Source organism: Engraulis encrasicolus, chromosome 18 (assembly GCF_034702125.1).
Source record: "Engraulis encrasicolus isolate BLACKSEA-1 chromosome 18, IST_EnEncr_1.0, whole genome shotgun sequence".
Lineage (NCBI taxonomy): Eukaryota > Metazoa > Chordata > Actinopteri > Clupeiformes > Engraulidae > Engraulis > Engraulis encrasicolus.
In genome coordinates this window covers 2,100,565-2,124,731 of record NC_085874.1, presented here as the reverse complement: position 1 = coordinate 2,124,731, position 24,167 = coordinate 2,100,565, and the positions used below count along the sequence as shown (strand labels likewise).

Here is a 24,167-nt window from a genome sequence, read left to right as displayed (position 1 = left end):
GGTGTCACGATATCACTGACAGACGTTGAATTGATAGGTTTGAGTCCGACAAGTCGTGCCCTTGTCTTACTGGGCGCACTCTTTCAATTTCGGACTGCGTCTTTGACAGCCAGATGGGGGCTGCCGCGGGAGCGAAGAAAATGTCCACAACTTCGCTGAATAAATAGGCCTATCCTTTGAGCTGTGTACAGCAATTGCAGATGATTGGCTTATTGGATAGCCTATTTTGTGAAGGTTAACTTGTCATTAACAAGGGAATGTGATCTGATTTCAATCCCAGAACATTCTTTGTGTCTTCAACTTTCCACCTGTCAACAGTAGCCTAGATCTAGACTCCCACATAGACCAGCGCGACACTTGTTTGCGAGCAGTAGGCCTACACTTGGCGGATAATTTCAACTTTAGGCCTACAGTATGCAAGACTAGACAGCGGGTTAACCAGTCAGGCCCCTACTATTGCGTTAATAATGTTTAAGATAAAGATGACTTCAGCGCATGATAGGCCTATCAGAAATAAACAAGACAGCGCAGATGGCTAGGCCTATTAGTTTTTTTTTTTTTTGTTTTATGGTCACAATCGCGTTATTACGCATCATATGCAATATGCGTATTATTTCATGAAACCTCAAATCGGAAGCAATAGCCTGTACCCAGCACTTTCAACCCTTTCTCAGATTAATGGCAGCCTAATTGTCCCAAGCGATTTTGAAATCAAACACGGAATCCCATGCACGGAAGACTCGCATTGGATAGGGACTGGGTTTCAGCAAATGACACAGCAAGGTGCACAAATAACAACGTGGGACTTATGATGCGTCCTTTTCAGATTAATTGTGGACATTGGGTGAACTATTTGGCTGTCAACTTTAGACATAGGCTACAGGGTTGGATTCCAGGTCAAAAACAGCTGTGCTGCTGACGTAATATTAGTAATAGAATGCTTGATGAAACGCTCCATGCTGCGTCGAGATTTCAGAATGTTGAAGGGTCTAACATTCTGCACTTCCACGCGTTTCAAACAGGCGGCGTAGGGTGCATGTACACAATGATAAAAAATAATGGACATGAAAACAAGTGATCATTCAAAATTAACTCCACTAACCACAGTAAAGCAAAATATTAACAATGAAGGTTATTCTAAATAGCATAATAGGGCACCTTTAATGACCTGTCCAGGTTTAAAAAATAAATAAAATAGCCTAATTAACTTTCCTGGACAATTGATATGAATGGTATGATACAATTGCGCACAAGCAAAAAGGTTGATTGAGCTTGAAATGTCCAGGATTTTTTTTCCCAGACACAGACCACTTGCAGGCAGCTATCTGACCACCATACACCAAAGACCACCTTCTTTGCCTACACACACAGTGACCTATGTTTATGTTTACCTTAGTCGCTATAGCAACGGAAATAATGGCCGACTATTCTGGAAATGAAAGCAGAGGAGTTTTGCGCTCAAAACGAGTATTTATTAACAGGGTAGATTCGTATTCATCAAAGTACATTGGAAAGGTAAATACTACGAGTCGCTACATGTATAATATTATATATTATGATTGCTCGTCATTCCCAATAATATGCCTTGACATCTGTTCTCACCCTGGCCAGTTTCTATCGACCTGTATCGTTGGTGAGTCTTTAGAGGGCCAAGACAAGGAAGACGAAGACAATTCCTCTGTGGATAAGGGTGGCAGCTCAGCGCCACCAGAACGAGCATTTCAGATTGTGGGAACTGCATCTAATGGAGATGAAGAGAAACAAAGTTTTACGGTTGAGGAATATTCAGTGAGTTTTATTACAGGGAATTGAACTGCCTCAACGTTTGCGTCATGTGTCATGTGCGTCATGTGTCATTTGGGTAGGCTGACACGTGACCAGTTTATTATTATTATTATTATTAATGAATGGATAGATGGATGAAATCCTTATTTTAAGACGTTGGTTAAAAGAACAACTTCTCTTATCTTGCCCAAGTCTGCCATTTAGCCTGGGTGATGCTTTTTTCCACAGTGGAAATTATATGCTCCCCCAAATTAGGGAAATAGGGTGTTTAACATTCATGCATTCCAAAAGCTGTGTTGTCCTGCCTTTCCCATAAATTCCACAGTCAGATGACAAAAATGAGCTTCTTCAGCGTCTGACAGAGTGCGATGTTATTGTGTATAACATCACTGAAGATGCTAATGAGCTACAAGAGGCAGCATGGGCCATCACAGGTAGGCCTATTACCACACCTTTGCTGTAACTTTTGAAAGAATTTCAGTGCTTGTGTGACGGAGGTCATCTTGCCTCCGTTACACTTGCTATGAACACAATTCATTCCATCAATATGACTTCTTTTATCAATAGGCCTACATATGGGTTTATCTGAATGGAAAAACTGAAGTCTATTTTGAACTGAATTTTCTGTTTCCCCTGTAGCTCTACATGGCCAAATTGAGAGTTTCATTTTCCCCAAGATTTTTATTCTAGTGACGCCCCTTATGACTTGGGCCTTGACCAAACAAGAAGTAAGTGAGATGAGGGTGGTAATGACAAAATTAATTATCACATAAAAAACAGAAAGTTTGCGTAAGTAATTTGACCACTCACTAACTCGCATCCATTTGCTCAGGATGACGCGGCTTTGACGGAAGATGATTTCAGGAGAAGAAGGCCCCTTGCCAACTACAAAGAGTTCTCTGCTTTTGAGAAGACTGTGCTAAAGTTGGGAAAGACTGTAAGTATCAAATAATGGAGTTCGGCTACTTGGCTTATTCCTGTCCTTCTTCATCCTCTACTCTGAGATGAAAGGCTCTGTCTGTTCAAAATGTATCAATGTGTGAAAAGAGAAGAAGAGCCTTTGGAAAGAAGTTGCTGTGTAGCGCACTCCTTTTGAATTAATTCTCTTTTTCTCCCCTTTTTTAAATCTCAGAAAAGGTCTCGGCTGTCAACATACGTTGTGACATCAGGGCTGATATATGGCATGGGAGAGGGAATTTTCCACCCCCTTTTCAAGGTGCTTGAATTTATGTCTAATAAGGTTTCGATATGTGGGCTTTTGATACTTGAATATGTGAATTGAGTGTTCACAGTCTTCATAGTCATAGTTATATACATGATTTATTACTATTGTTGTTATTATTATTATTATTATTATTATTATTATTTATCATATGGTCTCTTTGACCCCAAGCCCACGTTATAGTAAATGTGGCTTACATAACAGTAAGTGGGGCAAGCTGGGGCAAGCCTACTTAATTATGTGTAAATAACACATTTAGTAATCAATGATAATAAACCAATAATGAACCATTTATAGTGGATGGTTATTATAAATTGCCTATCTTCCATTTGATCCACTAGATGGCATGGCTTGGAGAAGTGGACAGACTTCCTGTTTGTATACCTGGAACAAACAATGTTCCCACCATTCACGTCAACGACCTAGCAGGGTATGATGCCTCTGGATTATAAATTAAAGTTTTTTGACATGATGTGGTATTTTCAGAAACTTTTTTCTGTGCATCGTTATATATATTAATTCAACATTCTGTGTGTGTGTGTGTGTGTGTGTGTGTGTGTGTGTGTGTGTGTGTGTGTGTGTGTGTGTGTGTGTGTGTGTGTGTGTGTGTGTACTCCCCTGATATGTAGAGTGATTCAAAACATCATCGATCATAAGCCACGAGAATTCTTTTTTTTCGCTGTGGATGAAGGCAAATATGCACTGGAGGATATTGTAAAGGTAACAACATACTTCAAATGTTCAGAAAGAAATGGACCTGAAAACTCATGATCATCATGACACGTACTGCACTATGTGGTAACTGAGTGAACATTTCTTTTTTACATACTGTGTGTGTGTGTGTGTGTGTGTGTGTGTGTGTGTGTGTGTGTGTGTGTGTCGGTCACTGCTTGTTCTGCGTGCGTGCGCGCAAATGTGCGTGTGTGTGTGCGTGCATGCGTGTGTGTGTGTGTGTGTGTGTGTGTGTGTGTGTGTGTGTGTGTGTGTGTGTTTGCATGTGAGTGTGAGAGCACGCGCACGTGCGTGTGTGTGCGTGTTTGTGCGTGTGTGTGTGTGTGCGTGTGTGTGTGTGTGTGTGTGTGTGTGTGTGTGTGTGTGTGTGTGTGTGTGTGTGTGCATGTGAGTGTGCGAGCACGCGCACGTGCGTGCGTGTGTGTGTGTGCGTGCGTGCGTGTGTGCGTGTGTGTGTGTGTGTGTGTGTGTGTGTGTGTGTGTGTGTGTATATGCTGTATGCTGGATCTCAAATGGTGCATACGTTTCAGGACGTATGGCGTATTAGTTTGTTACAGTATATCACAAAAGTGAGTACACCCCTGCAGTTTTGGCAGATGTTGGGTGACCTTTTAACAACATATTTAACCGCTTAAATTAAATTAAATTTTGGCAATGTTTAGTGACCTTTTAACAACATATTTAACCGCTTAAATTTCTTTAAACAGCCATTAACGTTTGAATATGTACCCACAAAAGTGAGATTGAAATCCGGTAGAGAAGGGGCCATCTAAAGCAAATTTGTTTATCTTGGTCTCAAGATGAACAGACCAAGGATATGGGTCACTGGAACCATGTCGTGTGATCTGAAGAGACCAAGATAAACATATTTACTTTAGATGGTGTCAAGCACGTGTGGTGGTAAACAAGTGAGTTTTACAAAAAAGTGAATCCTCTCAATAGCCAAGCATGGTAGTGGGACTGACATGGTTTGGGGATGCATGAATGCTGTCAACATTGGCAATCTGAAATACACCTAAAAGAAACATGCATGTCAACATGCACTGTGACTACTGAAGCAGATCATGATATTCTCCATAGGATTGCATTCAAATCTCACACCAATCTATTTAAGACAGGTGCACACTCAAAATGCAACAGTTCAATGCAAAGAAAGGTTGAAACGCACAGCAATTACCTCCCTTTTAATCCCTTTTCATTTCGAGACGATTCGAGCCAACACAGCTCCTTCTCTACCGGATTTTTAATCTGGGGTGTACTCACTTTTGTGGGTACATGTTCAAACATTAATGGCTGTATTTTGTTTTTTTCAGAGTGAACAAGAAATTTAAGCGGTTAAATATGTTGTTAAAAGGTCACTAAACATTATGTCAAATAGGCATTTTTTGATGCTTTCCTATGAAAATATATACTCACAAATCTGCCAAAACTGCAGGGGTGTACTCACTTTCGTGATATACTGTACGTACTGAAACATAGTACCCGAAGTGCGCAAGTGCGTCATTTGAGATCCAGCAATAGTTAATTATACAGTATCTAACTTATCAGTGTCACAAAAAGATGTATGGTTCCCTGCTCATTTGTCATTATAGTGTCTGTTCTCTCTACATAAGGCTATCAGCCTCCATCTAGGTCCAGGGAAAATCGAACAGGTGCCAAAGGAGGCAGTCTTGCAAGCGAAATTGTTCACGGTAAGTGTACATAAACTCTGGGCTCCTCTTCCCTGATAGAATAAGGACTAAGGGCGACGCAATCTAAAGCATACACAGCCACAAGGTTATACTTCGCCTGCCTGTCAATGTGTAGCAAAACATTTCCTCTGAATTTTTCATACTTGACACGCGTTACATGCCTTATCATTGGAGGAGATGATGCACACCTGGTGAAAGCGGTATTGTGCAAAAACAATGCACGTCAGCGCATGTTAGCTTGTGCCAACTATGTAAGCCCCCTAAGGATAATGCCAATAATGTGCCATTCCTAAAATTGATATTGAGTTTTTGGAGCTTGAAAGGTCATTTCTCCTTTGTCAAAGGACCTCATCAGATTTCTGTGGTGTGATGCTACAATGGAACCCAGTTGGCACTTGCATATAACTGAGCAATTAGTGAATGATAATCTTCAAAGACATATTGAGTTTGTGAATTTAAATTGTCTGGGCTGCTCAGTACGGCATGGCAGGAGATCTGGGATAGTACAATACAGTTGCACTTGAAAAAGGACTAAGGTCAGAAACGTTGTGCCAATAAACAACTGGGAGCATTAACAGTGTTGCGGACATCTATCATTTACTACAGTGCTATACAGGACAGCACTGTACACTCACCAGTGTTTCCCATACATTGAGGAAACTATGGCGGCCCGCCATAGTTTAAATTTGGCCGCCATAGTTTCCGAAAATGTAAAATGTAATTTTATTTATTTATTTTTTACTTTTTTTAACTTTTTTTTTTTTACGATTTCCGTTTTTCTTAAAACGATTTGAATTACGATTTCCTTCGCATTCTCCTCCTGGAGTAAATACATCCTATACAGAAAACCACTAGTGCTTGAAAGACAGAGGGATCAAAAGCCTAGTCAAGTTGTTGTAGTTAACTTGGGTTTGGGAGCAATAAAGAAAACCTTCAGAGAAGGGACAGTTGAGATGAGTTTACTAACACTCCCCAGGCTTTGTTTTACAGTTGTAATGAGTTAGGTGACAGGCCTTCATTGACACGGCAGAGGAGACATTGGGCTGCATATAGAAATGAATGTGTAATGAATGTGAATATAGACATAAATGTGTAATATGTTGTTCAGCCCGTTAAAAGGGAGGAATTTTGAAAAACTGGCCCTGTGACCAGCACCCCTCATGTAGAATATGTACGCCTATAGGGGAAAAGGCACATCCTACCCTCTTAGACCCTTAAACCCCTGCATGAGGGCCGAATGAAACTGTTGTAAACAGAAATGATTCACTGTACTAAATTTTAAAAAATATATATATACATGACAATGCACTACTAATATCATGGGTAAAATGTTATGTAGCCTTATTTCTCAAAATATAAATGGCTGAAATGTAGGCCTAGGCCTATAGTTTCTCCATGCGCCAATGTCATACTGTACTCATTGTTTTGCCATTTTGGATTTACACTGCGTGAATACACCCAACAACCTGTGAAAAAGACCCCCCCCCCCCCCCCCCCCCCCCCTCCCCCTCCCCCCCCAGAGGCCCGCGTGAAAAGACACCCCCCCCCCCCCTGCTCACACTGCTCACACTCAATGGAATGCACTGAATACAAAGGAAAAAGTAGACGGAAGACATAGTTACAGTAATGATGTGCAATTATGACGTAATTACGATTACAATTTTATAATAGTTATTGTTATTTGTGTAATGACCACCAAGGCAGACAGTTAGAGGTCAGTTTACACAGCATGGTGTTAGCTGGTTTGTCAGGTATCTAACCTGAGTGTGTCTCTGTCTGTCTGTCTGTCTGTCTGTGTTTCTTTTACAGCTTGCAGAGCTTGACTACTTGAGCATTAATCTCAAAGTAGATGCCGCTTCAGCGAAGAACACTCTGAATGTGCAGTGGACTTGCGAAAATGGATTTATTGAGAACGTGGGTCTCATCATCTCAGAATACAAGATCATCAGAGAGCTACTGGTTAGTTAGTTAATTACCCTGACTGGATGACTCATAACGATGACGATGATGATGATGATGATGATGATGATAATAATGATGATGATGACAATGTTGCAAGAACCAGGAGTCAGTTGGATAGTACCAGTCAACTTTTAATGACTGTTGTTGAGCAAATGGCATGCAGCTAAACGGGTCACTTAGGACAATGCTAACAGACAGGGGATGCACGGACATTGTCAGCATAACAATGAAAGATAACCCAGAAACATGAAATAAGCTCATCCACCCCTAAATTGCAATAACAACACACATGCGAAAACATTCCCAGCACACTTAACACTCATTAACAGTAACAACATTACCCACTCCCATTACCCACTCCCATTTGCCCTGTTACAGGAAGTAATGGGAACAGCCCTGTTGCAGTAACTTGAAATTCCCCCAACTCAATATTGTGTTTTGTTTGGTTGCCCTTTGACCAATCGATTGCTTTGTTTGAAGAAGTTAAAAGATATTTTTGGACTTCTTCTGGACTTCCTTCAGCTAGGAAAGCTTGAGAGTTTGATGAGAAATGAATGGTAGAGAGAGATAGGGGAGGATTGGGATTTCTTAATGACCTTAAGATTTTCTTAAATGACCTTGGGTGGGCCTCAAAACTCCCAGGGGTAACAGTCAATGTAACAGCCAATTGATGCCACAATGACCGCTGAGGATGTTTATAAAGATTAACCAGCATCTTTCCTCCCCTTTTCTTTTCTTTTTTTACGCAGCCGATCAAAATATGCATCCTCGGGCCTCCTGCTGTTGGTAAAAGCACAGTGGCCCAAAAACTGTGCAATTTTTACAAAATACACCATATTGACGTGAAGGCCATATATGAGAGGATGAAATCTTTGGTGAGACAATTTTGGGAATGTTCACTAAATCAAACAATACTATGCAATCTTAAGCTCTGCATCTTGTTGCATTACATTCTGATTCTGCATCACATTCATTCATTTATTTTTGTTTAAATTTAGGGTGCTGATAATGAACAGATATCTGAATACAAAGTTTCACCTGGTAAGACTTATTTTTGTTGGAGATAGTACTGCCAGTGTTCCTCAGGTGTACTATATGCAGCCTCTTAGCCTCATTTTCTTCCTTCTTAACAATTGTTAAAATGGCTTACTACGATGACAAATTCAGCAGCACTACAGACACATGGAAATTATGTTTCGCCTTCAAAATCACTGCTTCACCCCCCTCCACGCCACCTCTTACTGCCTCAAACCTCACTGCTGACCGGTTTGCCCCTTTCTTTCTTCACTGAAAAGGTAGCTGCACAGCAGCAAACAATTTTGTGACGTGTCCAGTCCCAACTTGCTGCCCCCAGCTGAGGGTCTATTAACCTGCCTTGACTCACATATGAACTTTACTGCCATCCCGTTCCTAACCCATAGGTTTTAAAATTATTTCGGCCCACCTTTTGCAGCTATTACAGATTCAACTCTTCTGAGAAGGCTGTCCACAAGGTTGAGAAGTGTGTTTATAGGATCTTTTGACGATTCTTCCAGAAGCGCATCGGTGAGTTCCCACAGGCTCCCACTCTCTTCTCTAATTCATGCCAAAGGCCAGGGGTTCAGGTTAGGAGTCTGTGCAGTTCATCCATATCATACTCTGTCATCCATGTCTTTACAGTTTGAGGCACGCCCCTTCCTCTTCCGAAATGACTGCTTACTTACTTACTTACTTACTGCCCATTTTGCCTCCTGGCAAGTATGGCAGCAACAAAGGTTCTGTACACCAGTGCACAAAGCAAGGTCCATAAAGACTTGGGTGACAGCGTATGATATGGATGAACTTGGCTGACCTACACAGAGTCCTAACCTGAACCCAATAGAACACCTTTGGGATAAATTAGAGAGGAGCCTGAGAGACAGGCCTTCTCAACCAACATCAGTGTGTGACCTCACCAATGCCCTTTTGGAGGAATGGTCAAAAACTGCTGGATAAACTTTGTGGACGTCCTTCACAGATTTGAAGCTTTAATAGCTGAAAAAGGTCAATATCGTATTGAACCCTATGGATTGGGAATGGGATGTGAGTCAAGGCAGGGTAGTGAATACTTTTGATAATATAGTGTGTTCTACCTTAGTGGCCTGCAGTGGCCTTTGATAGAAAAGATGGAGAATGGAGGAATAAATCAGGAAGGACCCCACAACTCTACGTCTATTAAACAATCCATTGTTCTGTGAACAATTGTAAGAATCGTATGCCTGTATGTACTGTATGAATGTATGAATTATATGCGTCTACAGAAGATGCGGAGCATCTGCACAGACTGGTGAAGGAGACGTTGAATTCAATGCCGTGTAAAAACAAAGGGTATGTCTTGGACGGCTTCCCAAAGACATTTACAGACGCGCTAGACTTTTTCCAAGGTACATCTTTCCTGCACCTTTCCACAATTCCTACAGGACATGTCATACTGTATTTACATTAAATATTGGTATATACTGCATATGTCAGTGAAAACACATCTAATCAATATATTAATATGTATAATAATAATGAAACAACGGCCTCGTTTACATGAGTCTTAACTCAATTTAATCCTGAATAAAACTTACTGCTGATTTGAAAACATCATGTAAACACTTCACAATTCATAATTAAATGAATGTTTTTCATTTCATTTATCCTTTATTTAGCCAGGATTGTCCCATTGAGACTACAGTCTCTTCTGCCAGGGAGTCCTGGTCAAAATGGCAGCAAACATATAGTTACAGACACAGACAAACACAAAGACAAAAAAGGAAAATAAATGTACAAAAAACACATTAAAAAGAATAAGTTTACATAAAACGTATTTTGAGATTAAAAGTAGCCTATGTGCTGCATAGTCAGAAACAATGAATGTGAAATGTAAACTCGCCAGAACTATTTAATTTGGAATTATTAATTTGGAATGAAAAACATGTAAATCTGGCCAAAGCCATAGGAAATGTGTTGCTGTAATCCAAGCTAAAAGGGATTCTACAAAGTATGACTTTGTTTTTTTTTAACAGGTAGTGTAGAGGACTTTGGACCAGATGAAGCGGGCGCCGTAATAAATGATCTCACTGCGGCCATCATGCCAGGTCAGTCTGCATGAAATACATCGGGATGGGGCTGGATTTCCTTTTTTTTTGTAAATGAATCTAATTAATCTCAGGCTTTGTGGTTACACTTAACATTAGGGATCACTAATCAGGTTGTAATTGTACGCTCATTTCTATGCCATTTTAATGTGATAATTTATGACCACATATCACTAGTAATTAACTACCTGCATGGATTCGACACTGATGCATGCTGCACACACACACACACACACATACACACACACACACACACACACACACACACACACACACACACACACACACACACACACACACACACACACACACACACACACACACACAAGCGCACATCCCCCCCTCCCCCATTTATGTTGAATTGTATTTTGACTGATTCTGTATTTACTGTACGTACATGATTCTGTATATACAAACCTTGCAGTACTCATTGTGCCCTTGTGCGTGTGTGTGTGGCAGAGCATATATTCTCATTGGATGCCACTGATGAGTTCCTGAAGCAGCGCGTCATGGCCCTGCCCGAGAGGGTGGCGGTGCGGCAGGGCTACACACAGCAGGCCTTCCTCTCCCGGCTGGCCACCTACAGACGGGATAACGTGGAGGACACCACCGTGCTCAACTACTTTGATGAGCTGGAGATCCACCCAGAACACATTGGTGAGTAACGTGAAGAGTAGAGAAGAGTTGACTAGAGCAACATTTATTGATCCTGGAGGAAATGAAGGTGTCAAGCAGCACAGATAGAGTCACAGTACACAATATGCAGTGCAATACACAGTAAACATGACAGTACATCATACAGATTAATGCACAGCAAATTAAACACACACACACACACACACACACACACACACACACACACACACACACACACACACACACACACACACACATGCATGTACAGATATACTGTACACAACGCACCTGTGTACAGTATACATCAGTCAAACCAATCAATAAATCAATCAATCAGAAGTGTTTATATAGCACAATTACATACTCTGGCATATTTCAATGTGCTTGAGGGTGGAAAAATGAACTGAAATGTGTAAAGAAAATTTACATTTTCAAATAATTATAATGTAATGAGGTGCCAATTCTGCAGGGGGTTTTGGTTATGCATAGTTTTTGTATATGCATTTGTATATAAGTCTGTAGTTTTATTGTAACATTATGTTTTTTTGCATATTTATGTATGGACTTAATTATATTGTTATATGATATTATATTGTTCATTTGTAAAGTGACTGAGTGTCATGAAAAGCACTGTACAGTATGCTGTAACATGTATGTATTATTATTATTATTATTATTTATATTATATTATATTATATTATATTATATTATATTATATTATATTATATTATAAAGAAATCAATGATCCAGTGGACAAAAACAGCCTGGCGGTGGTGGAGAAAATCACTGCCATAGTCGGGGAGCCCAAGAGCTACGGGATGAGCAGCGAGGAGCGGCAGGCGGCCAAGCAGAAGGCCGAACTCCTCCAGCAGGAGAAACAGAGGAAGCAGGAGGAGGAGAGGAGGCGCAGGAGGGCAGAGGAGGCCCACAGGATGGCCGAGCAGCTGGAGAAGTGGGTCAGTTTGAAGCTGATGAACTTACATGGATATTCCTGAAAACGTTTTCGTCTCTCGTTAACATAGTTTTAGAAAACTCCAATTAGGAGGCTAAAATGCATCTGTCACAATGGAGTTTTTATTTTTATTCGTGTGTGTGTGTGTATGTGTGCGTGCATGCATATATCAGGAGCGTGACGTGAGTGAAGTGAAACGTCAGGAGGAGGAGATGCTGGAGGCTCGCTCCTTCCCGCTCCGCAACTACCTGATGAAGTACGTCATGCCCACAGTCTCCCAGGGCCTGCTCCAGAGCTGCAAGGCCAAGGCCCACGACCCAGTGGACTACCTGGTAACCTTAGCTCCTAAACTATGCCAATCTTCATAGTTTCCTCTTCTATTTCTTCCTCATCTTCTCTTCTTCTTCTTCTCTTTATTTGTGTAATGTTTTTGTCGCTGTTCCTTTGTTTTTCATTCTCTTTGTGAATTTGTGTTGCAGGCTGAATACCTCTTGAGGAACACGTTTGAGGATGACTGAGCTTGCCATGGGAATGTGGATCAGCAGTCAGTTGCTGTGCTGTTTATTTTATCTATTTTTTTCGCGACCAGTAAAAGTACTTGATTTCTGTCAAGCCCTTGGAATTGTTCAATCATTGGGTCATGTATGAATAAGAATGAGGTTCTTAGCAATAAATATACACCAAAACTACCTCGCCACCTCGTCAATGGGGATTACAGCGCGATACTGATGGACTAAATGACCAGTCCGATAGCCCAGCTCTACGATACTGTATGACGCTTCGGGAGGGAGGTTTACTAACGTTCCACGCCACACTCTGCTAGTTGGCCTCCGTTACACTCCTATGTCTGACCTCCAACAAGTGCACCTGACCTCCAGCACCAGGCAATATTTCCTGCCACTTTGTGGGTTCATGTAGTACTAGCAAGGACAGATAGATATATAGGAGGGCTTACTTACGTCATAACAGCGTAGTACGAAATGATGGCGAGGGGAGTACGGAAATTTTATTCTTCTTCTACGGTCAGTATTGGAAGCATCAGGGAAGCATGCAATGCCACTTCCGCGAGGGTCGGAGTGTGGAACAGGTCATAGGACAGCGTGAATGTTTGTCAGCTGTCCTTAATTACCCCCAGCAATTACTGCTGACCAACAGCTGCAGTTAATTTGGCCACAAATTATCCATCAATTATCCCCACTGACCATGCGCAAGAGAGTACGGAAATTGTATCCATCGCACCCACTGACCAATGACCATGCGCAAGGGAGTTAATTTTCCATCCACTCGTGTCCTCAGTCAACGCCCCCGTACTACATCGTGGCCAATGCATTTCCCCCCGAGAGATTGTTCTTCTGTTGAATTTCTTTGGTACTAGGTAGTCGGCAATGCCATTTGCCAGAGTAACAGAATACACTGTCTGCATTCCAATATGCTACCTTGCGTCCTCCACTTGTGCTTGTGGCCTCTCCCCGCCTTTCTGGCCCCTCCTCAGTGGAGAAAACAATAAAGTTTCCTCGCTGTCAGCCTAGTTTTGGGGGACTATTCTTCATTCACCATCCAGTTTGCAAATGAGAAAATGACTCTTGCAAAAAGGTAAAAATGGCAATTGAGCTTTTGCGAGATACTGAAATATAATGCTGTCAGTGATGTCATCATGACATATTACTTGCTGGTATGAGGCCACAAGCACAAGTGGAGGACGCAAGGTTGCATATTGGAACGTACACACTGTATTTTAGACAGCCATTTATCACCAATCTTTGATGTTAGTTGTTACCAAGTAGGCAGCCTATTAGATGATTAGCCCACAAAATATTTTGTCAGATTTTGTGAATTCTTCCCCTGAATGATTACTCTGTGGTTTTAAAACACATTTAATACAAAGGATGTGCAGCTGCTGAGTTTAGCAATTGACCTGGATCACCACTTTAAGAAATGCACACACTTGGGGCATGTCTTGGCATGACACATTCAAGGCCTGCACAGCGCTGAAATGGTTAAAGGAAACCACCGTCAACGTCATTCCGCTGTGTTTACGCGTGACGTTGCAGCGAGCGGGAAAGTTCAGCTTTCAGTGGTTTGGTAACGTTGTCGAGAGAAGGTAGGTTGCTGTTTTGGGGTGTTAAACTGAAACATAACATGAACATTCAGCTTACTTAGTAACACCAAATTCAGTTTTTGTTACGGGTTGAGTAAAATACTTCAGCCATGTCTAGATTTTGAAAGGATGGGGAACTGTGTCTCACCATTCAGCAAGTCAGCTAGCACTATTCGTGTCCCAGCTGATTGTTGTTTGCATAAATGCAGAAGACATACTTTACTTTCTGGAAGATCATCTAATGGCTCCGTTGATACATTTATGTCATGTTTGCCTACTGTTGTCGTGTTGCTATTTTGAATTACTGTCATTCGTCGAAGTTTTTCTTGTTAGTCAAATAGCTGTATTGCTCTATCCGTCTGTGTTGGCTTGCAGTCCTGTTAAGGGCGAGTGATTTTACTGATAAATTCACAGATCTATGACAGACAATCCATCAGGTACTATCTGCCGAGAAGTTGGTGTTATTTTAGCTGGCTAACGCCAGCTTGAAATGAGCAAGACAGTTTCGCGTGCCCGAATTCTATTCTATCGACGCCCCATGTAGCCTTCTGATACTACACTGTGTGCAGAATTATTAGGCAAACATGTTTTTTGACCATATTGTCCATTTTATGCGTATTTTCTGCCACCAACCTTTATGAACATGAAAACCTATTGGATTTAAGCATTCCAGATCATGCATATGTGTATAATAAGATTGGGGTGTGATCAAAGGAACCCAACACCCAATATCCGGTGTGCATAATTATTAGGCAACTTTGCTTTCTCCTGGGAAAATGGGCCACAAAATAGATCTAACAAACTCTGAAAAGTCTATAAACAATTTTGAAGTCTTCCAGAGGGATGTGGCTCTCTTGAAATTGGCAAGACGTTGGTAACGTTAGCACAGAAGTATCAAATGCACCGTTGCAAAGTCATCAGTCTCACATGAAATGTCACTGCCAAAAATTTGAAGAATTTAAGGTGAAACTACAAGAAAATTATTACCCTGCAGTAGGGGTGGGTATTGGCAAAGGGTTCACGATTCGATGCGCATCACGATACACATGCCACGATGCGATTCTGTCACGATGCATTGCGATTCATGTACTACTGTGATGCATTGCGATATTTACTTCAGTAAATGTGTAAAATACATCTTATTTGTCAGTTGCTGTGTAGCTTTCTTAAGTCAGTTCATTCTATTTAAGCATTCTATCATCTGGGAGAGAGCTTACATCACAACAGAAATATTACCTATTCTCTACTGAACAAAATAACCCGTGGCAAATCGAATTTTATTGTTATCAAATAATCAATTGTCATGAATCCATGCAGTATATTGAGAAAATAAGTATCACGATACCTTGTCATGAATCGATGCATTGTATCGTGAGAGTAAGAATCGCGATGCATCGATATGACGATTATTTTGCACACCCCTACCCTGCAGTGCTATCATATTCCAGAATGCAAACTTACATCAGGTGTCCAGAAGAACAGGTTGTTGAGCACTCAGAGACATAGCAAAAGGTAAGAAGGAATGACACCAGACAACCATTTAACAAGTTAATTAAGTCAAGACTGGGTCAAGAAATACCCTAGGACAGAGTTTTTAAAGGTATTATGGACTGGTGAAAGTGACTATTGACAGACAGGGTGGATGAGCCCATAGCTGGATCTGTGAGGGAAAAGTTTGCAACTTTCAAGAAGACAATGGTATTTATGCAGTATTCTGCTGGCATTTGAGTAGAACTCAGGAACTCATCTGAGTGTGCACATTACCGATCTAGCCATGGGCTCATCGATCTGGTCCATTAACAATCACTTTCACAAGTTCATAAAACTATTGACAAAATTGTCTAAAGACCTTTCTTGACCCAGTCTTGACTGCATTTCTTGTTGAGTGGTCTTCAGGTTTCAACCTGTTTTACCTTGGTCATGTCTCTGAGTGCTGAATACAATGTTCTTGTGGACACACGATGTAGGTTTCAGTTCTGGGATATAACAGCACTGCAGGGTAATCATTTTGTGATAGTTTGACCTTCAATTCTTCTCAATCCGGCAGTTACTTTGTCAGCACAATGCATGTGACACTGATGACTTCGTAACGGTGCATTAGACGGATATGACCAATATCTGGGCAATTTCAAGACAGCCACATCCCTCTGGAAGACTTCAAAATTGTTTATAGACTTTTCAGAGTTTGTTAGATCTCCTTTGTGGCCTATTTTCCCAGAGGAAAACAAAGTTGCCTAATAATTATGCACACTAATTTTGCCCTGATATAGGGTATTGGGCCCCTCCGATCACACTGTCTCTTATTATACCAATATGCATGACCTGGAATTAGGGATGCAAACGATTAATCGATTTTAATCGATCAATGCATTAATCGATTAAAAAACATTAATCGCAATTAATCGACAATTCAACTGACAAGAGACCCAGGTGAAATGGGCATGTGAAGAGTGTGTGTGAAGAGGGGTGTGAATAGTGGGAATATTTAAATCACCTTTGGATTAAATAATTTATTTAAATGTGGTATTTTATCTCAATTTTTAATTTAAAAAAAATAGATTTAGTAGTTTTTTTTCCGAGAATCTTTGAGATTTCGGGGGTAAAACGCCGCTTATCAATTAATCGTAAGTCGATCGATAAGGCTATCAACTAATGATTAATGAATTAATCGATAATTTGCATCCCTACCTGGAATGCTTAAATCCAATAGGTGTTCATGTCCATAGAGGTTGGTGGCGGAAAATATGCATGTGATGGACAATATGGTCAAAAAACATGTTTGCCTAACAATTCTGCACACAGTGTATACCAACAAGTCGTAGGCCTATTGTGTGCACTGTTTCCCCAAACTATAAATTCTCCCTCATCAGAAACAATGGCTATGACAAGTGAAAGAGGACGGGTAGAGGCAGAGGTCGAAGAGGAGGAGAGTTTTGGACCCCAGCCTCTGTCCAGGCTTGAGGTATGGCCTACGCCTGGCAACATTTCTCTCAATAGTAGTTTTTGCAGTCCTACGTATATCGTGCTGCATGCACATGCCACATCAGTGAAAGCGCATTCTGATATCTTTGCTTGGTAGCATCATCACAACTTAAAATTCAAAATATGTCATTTTGTCAAGAATTTATAGTAACATTAATTGTATACATCTCTAAAAGTCCAACATTTAAGACATCCTAAGTAGCTTCACTTTGTGTTTTCCTTTTCCCACAGCAAGCTGGAATCAGTGCCAGTGACGTGAAGAAGCTGGAGGATGCTGGCTTCCACACCATCGAGGCGGTGGCCTATGCTCCCAAGAAGGAGCTGCTGAACATCAAAGGCATCAGCGAAGCAAAAGCAGAGAAGATTCTGGTACAGTAGTTATTACAATACTACACTAGACTATGTATGCATAACTTAGCCAACACTATTGTCCAGTACATTTTTTTCACGATATGTTAAGGGTTTTGCTTTGTTGGGAACAGTGCAAGTCCCTGGAGCTAGGTGGGGTATTCCTCAAAAGTAGTTAAAAGCACAAATGAGGGTATAGAAGATGACTTGGGTGAATGAGATTATTCAGACAGGATTCAGGAGAGTATTACTTGTTATATACACCTTTTTTCATTAACGTGAGTTGAGAAACACCCTATGTATCTCCCTCAGAGAAATGGTTTGACAGGGTGAGTTAGTCAGACCACACTCTCAGAGAGAGTTGCAGTTGCGATAGCCAGGCTACAGTTCGCCAGGATCCACTTTAAGGGAGCCCACGTGTTGGAAACTCAGGTCTTGTGTCGTCCATGTTGCAGGGTGAGGCAGCCAAGCTGGTGCCCATGGGATTCACTACGGCAACAGAGTTTCATCAGCGACGCGCGGAGATCATCCAGGTGTCCACTGGCTCCAAGGAGCTGGACAAGCTGCTTCAAGGTTAGTGTGGGGGCGTGCTGTGCTGTGGAGAGCTTTCTCAACTCAATAATATTAATGCTTATTATATGGTTGTGACGTCATCGGTCGAATGCTCCATTCATTTCAACGGGGCTCCCCAACGTTCGCACGTCTGTTATTTTTCGATAACGGACGGGTTGGTCTATAACAGACCGCTGTCAATGGCAACAAGACTTTTCACTGCTAAAGCGACTTTTCAACAAGACTCTAATCAGCTACTGTGATAGACAACACCTGTTGTCCTGGCTACCTAGCTGTTAGCGGTGTTCCACAACAGCACTGTTTTGTTTTGCGCAGCAACAATCTTTTGACATTAAAAACTATAATAGACTTCACATTAAATAGGCCTAAAGAAATGTCCCCGCCATGTGTGAATCATTTAAGTATATCCATATAATAAGCGGGTTAACATTCGGCGAGTCGGTCGCTTTGTGGAATAGCAGCACTTCAGACTCCGCGTCGGGGTCTAAAGATTCTCTCTGTCGTGCTGCTATTCCACTGTAGCGACCTTCTCGCCGAACGTTAACCCTTACTTAAGACTGCCATCAGTATGCGGCACCATTACAACTGAGAGTACCATATTGCAAAGGTATAAATCTTATGAAACTACAGAAATTAATTTGTGGAATAATAGTAATAATCGCCAATAATCACAATTGTCATATAATCAATCATCATAACATAAAGTGTGGATTGTGGATAAATTGTATAAATCCAACCTGTCTGAATTATGTTTTTTTTTTATTGCATGTATTTCCCCTCCTCTCATACAGGTGGCATAGAGACGGGCTCAATCACTGAGATGTTTGGGGAGTTCAGAACAGGAAAGACGCAGTTGTGTCACACCCTCGCTGTGACCTGTCAGGTAATGGTGTGTGTGTGTGTGTGAGTGTGTGTGTGTGTGTGTGTGTGTGTGTGTGTGTGTGTGTGTGTGTGTGTGTGTGTGTGTGTGTGTGTGTGTGTGTGTGTGTGTGTGAGTGTGTGTGTGTGTGTGTGTGTGTGACTACTCCCTATCAGCACTTGTAGAGAGATGTTGGCTGCATCCCTATAACAGGATATTTTTGTTGGTCACAGTTAGGGATGGCAAAATAATTAAAAAAAAAATCTTAGCCGACTACCGAGCCTCATCAACCGGTGGTTAACCGGTTAATAGAATGTTACTTTGTGCCCTTTGTATTATATATTTTCTGAAAAGAAAATAAAGGTCAGCAACACTGTTAAATGCTCCCAAATATTTAATGGCACTATTATATATTTTCCCCATCATTGTCCACTAGCCTACAGTACTTGGAGGTACTGGAGGTACAAGAGTTTTGTTTTGGGGAGAAAAACAATTGCTTTGCCAGCGCACCCATGCACAGGCACACATTACGCACAACGTCGACCTTCCATGCAACACGGCACCAGGGACAGGGCGGTTAACAGGCAGAGAAAATTTTAACCGGTTAACGTTGATCCGGTCAACTACCGGTTAAACGGCTACCGGTAAACATCCCTACTAGTCACAGTAGTTGTCACTGTCACATTATTCAGCAGATTTGGTTCCTAATGATATTCGTAAAGCAATAATAAAGCTCTGTGTGTGTGTGTGTGTGTGTGTGTGTGTGTGTGTGTGTGTGTGTGTGTGTGTGTGTGTGTGTGTGTGTGTGTGTGTGTGTGTGTGTGTGTGTGTGTGTGTGTGTTTTTGTTTTGATTTTTTGTCTTGATTTTTTTTGTCTGTTCTCTCTCTCAGTTGCCCATTGACCAGGGAGGTGGAGAGGGTAAGGCCATGTACATTGACACAGAGGGGACCTTCAGGCCAGAGAGACTGCTGGCTGTGGCCGAGAGGTATGGAGCCCTATTTTCTTTACCTTCACCAAGGTGTGCGTGTGTCCGTGTGTGTGCGTGCGTGCGTGCGTGCGTGCGTGCACCAGAGGATGCAGGTGCATGCACTCTGAACACATTTCTAGTTTTGTTTTATAGTTGTTGGAAAGACATGTAAGCGTAGTGAAGTTTCTAGACTCGTATTAGTGCTGGGTGAAGGTCACGGTCACCCTGTAACCCCCATCACCATTTCAGAGGCATCGTTCATGTGAAAGGATTCTGCTTCGAACCTGTAGGTTTACTGGAGGTTAAAGCGACATGTCACTTCAATAGTTTCAAGTTTGACAGAACACACATGGCTAACATTCTTCAGCGTCTCCAATCAGCATTTCATCATGGGCTGAGGCTCAAAATGCCAAGTGTTAGAAACGTTGTGCTCCCCAATGGGGACATTTTTGAGTGACTGCGACAAAAATTTTTGTGTTCCAGGTACGGCTTGGTGGGCGGTGATGTCCTGGACAACGTGGCGTACGCCAGAGCCTTCAACACCGACCACCAGACCCAGCTGCTGTACCAGGCCTCTGCCATGATGGCCGAGTCCAGGTAGGCTGAGCTCTTCTCCAATTCAGGGGTGAATTTCTCAAAACCAAAGTTGCTTACTACATTAGCTACTTTGTTGTTTTCAATGCATTTTCCCTTTGGCAACTACCGAAGTTGCTAACAGGCTAACAACTTCTCTTTTGAGAAACTCACCCCAGTACAGCAGTGTTTCCCAAACTGGGGGTTGGGACCAGAAGGGTCGTGGAGGTAATGCAAGGGGGTCGCAGATAGTAGGAGTTTGCAGGATAAACGGGATAGCCACAGGTTAACAGCTAACAATGTCCATAAATTGGTTATTGAGTCTATTGACCTGTGAATTAAAATTAAAATATAGCAACAGCAAAAAAAATGGTGTTTGGAATTTTGGGGGTGGAGCGATGAGAAGTGTGTCGACTTTGTTAGTGTTTGAAAAACAATGATTTCTGTTTAAACCATAGATTAGTGAATGAAGCAAAGGGCCTGAAGAGTGCTGTCCTTCACTTCATTTATTTATCTGATTTATGTAGGGTTCAGCACCCAGTGAAGAACTGTCAATCATTAGGCAATAGTGTGAGCGCGTCTCCTCCACTTTATAAACCACAGAATACTAATAATCTGTCAAATTTAATTAGAATACAATGTGTTTGTCCGTCCCAGGTATGCCCTGCTGATTGTGGACAGTGCCACGGCTCTGTACAGGACGGACTACTCGGGTAGAGGGGAGCTGTCTGCTCGCCAGGGACACTTGGCGCGGTTCCTACGCATGCTGCTACGACTAGCTGATGAGGTGGGTCCTGGACCACTGCTGCTACTACTGACCGGAGACGTGTCTAACATAAAGACAAAAGTGTCCATATGTATGGGGGAAATTCGTAATGCTTATAGCGTGTGCCTGCACGTCTCCCACAACAAAAGCCAATTGCCAGGCCACAAAACAGAACGTATTGTCTTGACGTGCTGCCCATGTGCAGTGCAAAATTACCTGTAAGAAAATCACCCTGTTCCAATGTCTGTAACCCATCTTTATCTATTCACTCTGAGATGCCCTGGTCTTTCTAATCTGAAATAGCTGCCGTGTGGCGTTGCCAAGATGGCCGACAAGTGGAGAGACTTGTAGAGAACGACTTTGTTCTGACTTGAGATGTGAACCAGCACGTAGTACTGCACTTAAAATTGTACCCATTTAGAGGCAGAGAGCGAGAGAGGGTGGGCTTTTTTATCTGTCCTGCACGACTTCAGCCTGGCTATGGCATCAATTCCGTGTGTGTGTGTGTTTCTCTCCTGTCTGTCAGTTCGGCGTGGCGGTGGTCATCACCAACCAGGTGGTGGCCCAGGTGGATGGAGCGGCCATGTTCTCTGCAGACCCCAAGAAGCCCATCGGAGGCAACATCATCGCACACGCATCTACTACACGGTACGCAGAACCACCCCTTCACTGGGGATACCTGAGGCCTGCCAATGTCTGCAGATAGATATTTTATTGAGCTCATCTCAGTATGTCCAACTTCTATGTAAACGAGCCATTCCTTTTTTGTCACAACACTCTGTTCTCTTGACTCTACTCACTCCTGTTCTTGTTCCCTATTCTCTCCACACAGGTTGTACTTGAGGAAAGGAAGGGGAGAGACGAGGATATGTAAGATCTACGACTCGCCGTGTCTACCAGAGGCGGAGGCCATGTTTGCCATCAACGCTGATGGTGTTGGGGATGCCAAGGACTGAAGAGTAGGAGAGCACTGACTGTTTTTTTTCTGAGCGCTGGGGGAGCTTGCCCACGGACGTTGGGATCAGCACAGCTGTGGCCTTTTAGAAAGCCTTGTCCAAAGCCTCAGCTTTTGAAGGCTTGTTGAGGACTTTGTCTGCCGCACTGAAGCCTGCACACAATCGTGATGCTGATAACTCTCTACAACTCTGAACTAAACTAAAGCCGAGACGTGTATATTTTTGTGAAGTGATATTCAACCAGTTGTAACCGGAGAGCAATTGGAACACGACTTTTTCAAGTGTGTTCATGAAAAGATGCACACTTAGTTAATCTATTCATTTGTGCCCATGGTGGGGAACAGCCGTTTCTCACACTGGAAGATTGTGTACAGTAGGTGAAAAAAGATCTACTTTCTTTTCTTTTGAGAGATTTGTTTTGTTTTGTCCTGCTGTCTGTGTGGATTTCTATGTTAACCTTTTTTATGTTGTGTAATGTGTGTATTAAATCATTTTATGATCAGGATATCTGGTTCCATGTCTTGGTGAATGATGGGCGCACAGTTTCCGAGATGCTTAACGGGGAATAAAGAATATCTGCACTATTTAGCACATTTATCCCCTTTTCTGAGTTGTCTGCAATGTACAGTAATAGAGTGGTCCTCACCAATTATTTGATGTTCGCTGCTGCCTCTGTTTTTTCTCTTTTTTTTTTACCTGTTCCTAAAACCACTCTAAACATTTGTTTTCAAAAATATGCATCTATCCAAGTGGTCAGGGGTGATTCCCCAACAAGTTTGAAAATATGCTTCTGTCATGTTATATTTGGCATTTTGTGAATGAAAGAAAAAAATGAATTTTCAAAATGCTAAATAAAACACAACACAAGCCATGTTTCACTATGAAATGTGTTGTGGGACGCATTCTTGAAAAAAAGTGGCAAGGATGATTTTAAGAAGCAAAATTACCCAAATAACGGAGACGGCAACAAAGGCAAAAAAACAATGAGGACCACCATAGTATTGCAGACAATGTGGTGGGCAGTCATGGGGAAGAGGTTAGATCAGGGGGGAACACTACTTGACGCCGGTGTCATACGTATGGCATAACGGTGTCATAAAGCAGTCATGAATCATAGGTTCATCAACATGTCAATGTCATAAACATTGTATGACTCTTAAGTGAAATTTGGTTATAACAAAGGCCGAACTTTTCATGGCCATAAAACGTTTGACATTGGCATTGTTATGACTCGTTCATGACACTATTATGACACTGTTCTGTCATACGTATGACGCCGGCGTCAAGTAAAGTGTTACCGATTAGGGGTTTCCAAACTTAACCATGACAAGGCCCCCCAAATACGAGTATATTCCAGCCAAGGCCCCCCTTACATGGGTCGTGCCACACAATTTTCCTATGCATCCCCTTTCACAACCACAGTCTAGGCCTGTTAGTCAGTGCCTCACTGGGATATATAAAACAATAACTTAATAATAGGCCTAGTAGTAATGTCCAGAGATGCAAGAGATTGTGTTTTTTAATTAATGGGAATAATGTGTTAAGTAACCGATTAACACAGCCATGATAATTTTGGTGACAGTAAGGTTATAACAGCATCACCAAATCTGCCTTCTTCCATCTCAAGAACATCTCCAGACTCCGGCCCTCACTCTCTGACTCTGTGACCGAAACACTCATCCATGCTTTCATTACTTCCCGCCTGGACTACTGCAATGGGGTACTGCATGGCCTACCCAAGAAAGCCTTGGAACGACTACAGTATGTTCAAAATTCAGCAGCCAGAATTATATCTCGCACAAAGCGGTGGCAACACATCACTCCCACACTCAGACAGCTCCACTGGCTCCCAGTGAAGTCCCGCATTCAGTACAAAATTCTCCTGCTGACATACAAATCACTACACTCTCTTGCTCCTCAGTATCTCTCTGATCTCCTCCAACCCCACTCCCAGTCCAGGTCT

At 42.0% G+C, this 24,167-nt stretch overlaps 2 protein-coding genes across 2 annotated transcripts; both read left to right on the top strand.

Annotated features, from left to right (window-relative positions):
- The first annotated feature begins 1,394 nt into the window (after positions 1–1,394).
- On the top strand, positions 1,395–12,693 carry LOC134468869 (adenylate kinase 7-like). The gene is made up of 18 exons (XM_063222780.1): positions 1,395–1,515; positions 1,612–1,788; positions 2,111–2,219; positions 2,425–2,513; positions 2,618–2,722; positions 2,918–3,001; positions 3,349–3,437; positions 3,637–3,727; positions 5,353–5,430; positions 7,240–7,389; positions 8,142–8,267; positions 8,391–8,433; positions 9,672–9,794; positions 10,422–10,493; positions 10,953–11,150; positions 11,865–12,085; positions 12,255–12,413; positions 12,561–12,693. The coding sequence occupies exons 1-18, from the start codon at positions 1,417–1,419 to the stop codon at positions 12,597–12,599; spliced, it is 2,052 nt and encodes a 683-aa protein (XP_063078850.1). The 5' UTR covers positions 1,395–1,416; the 3' UTR covers positions 12,600–12,693.
- Positions 12,694–14,084: 1,391 nt separating this feature from the next.
- On the top strand, positions 14,085–22,709 carry rad51 (RAD51 recombinase). The gene is made up of 10 exons (XM_063222274.1): positions 14,085–14,182; positions 17,050–17,141; positions 17,393–17,530; positions 17,965–18,082; positions 18,874–18,965; positions 19,833–19,927; positions 20,393–20,506; positions 21,140–21,269; positions 21,775–21,896; positions 22,081–22,709. Exons 2-10 carry the CDS (start codon positions 17,055–17,057, stop codon positions 22,202–22,204), a joined length of 1,020 nt encoding a protein of 339 aa, XP_063078344.1. The 5' UTR covers positions 14,085–14,182; positions 17,050–17,054; the 3' UTR covers positions 22,205–22,709.
- The last annotated feature ends 1,458 nt before the right edge of the window (positions 22,710–24,167 follow it).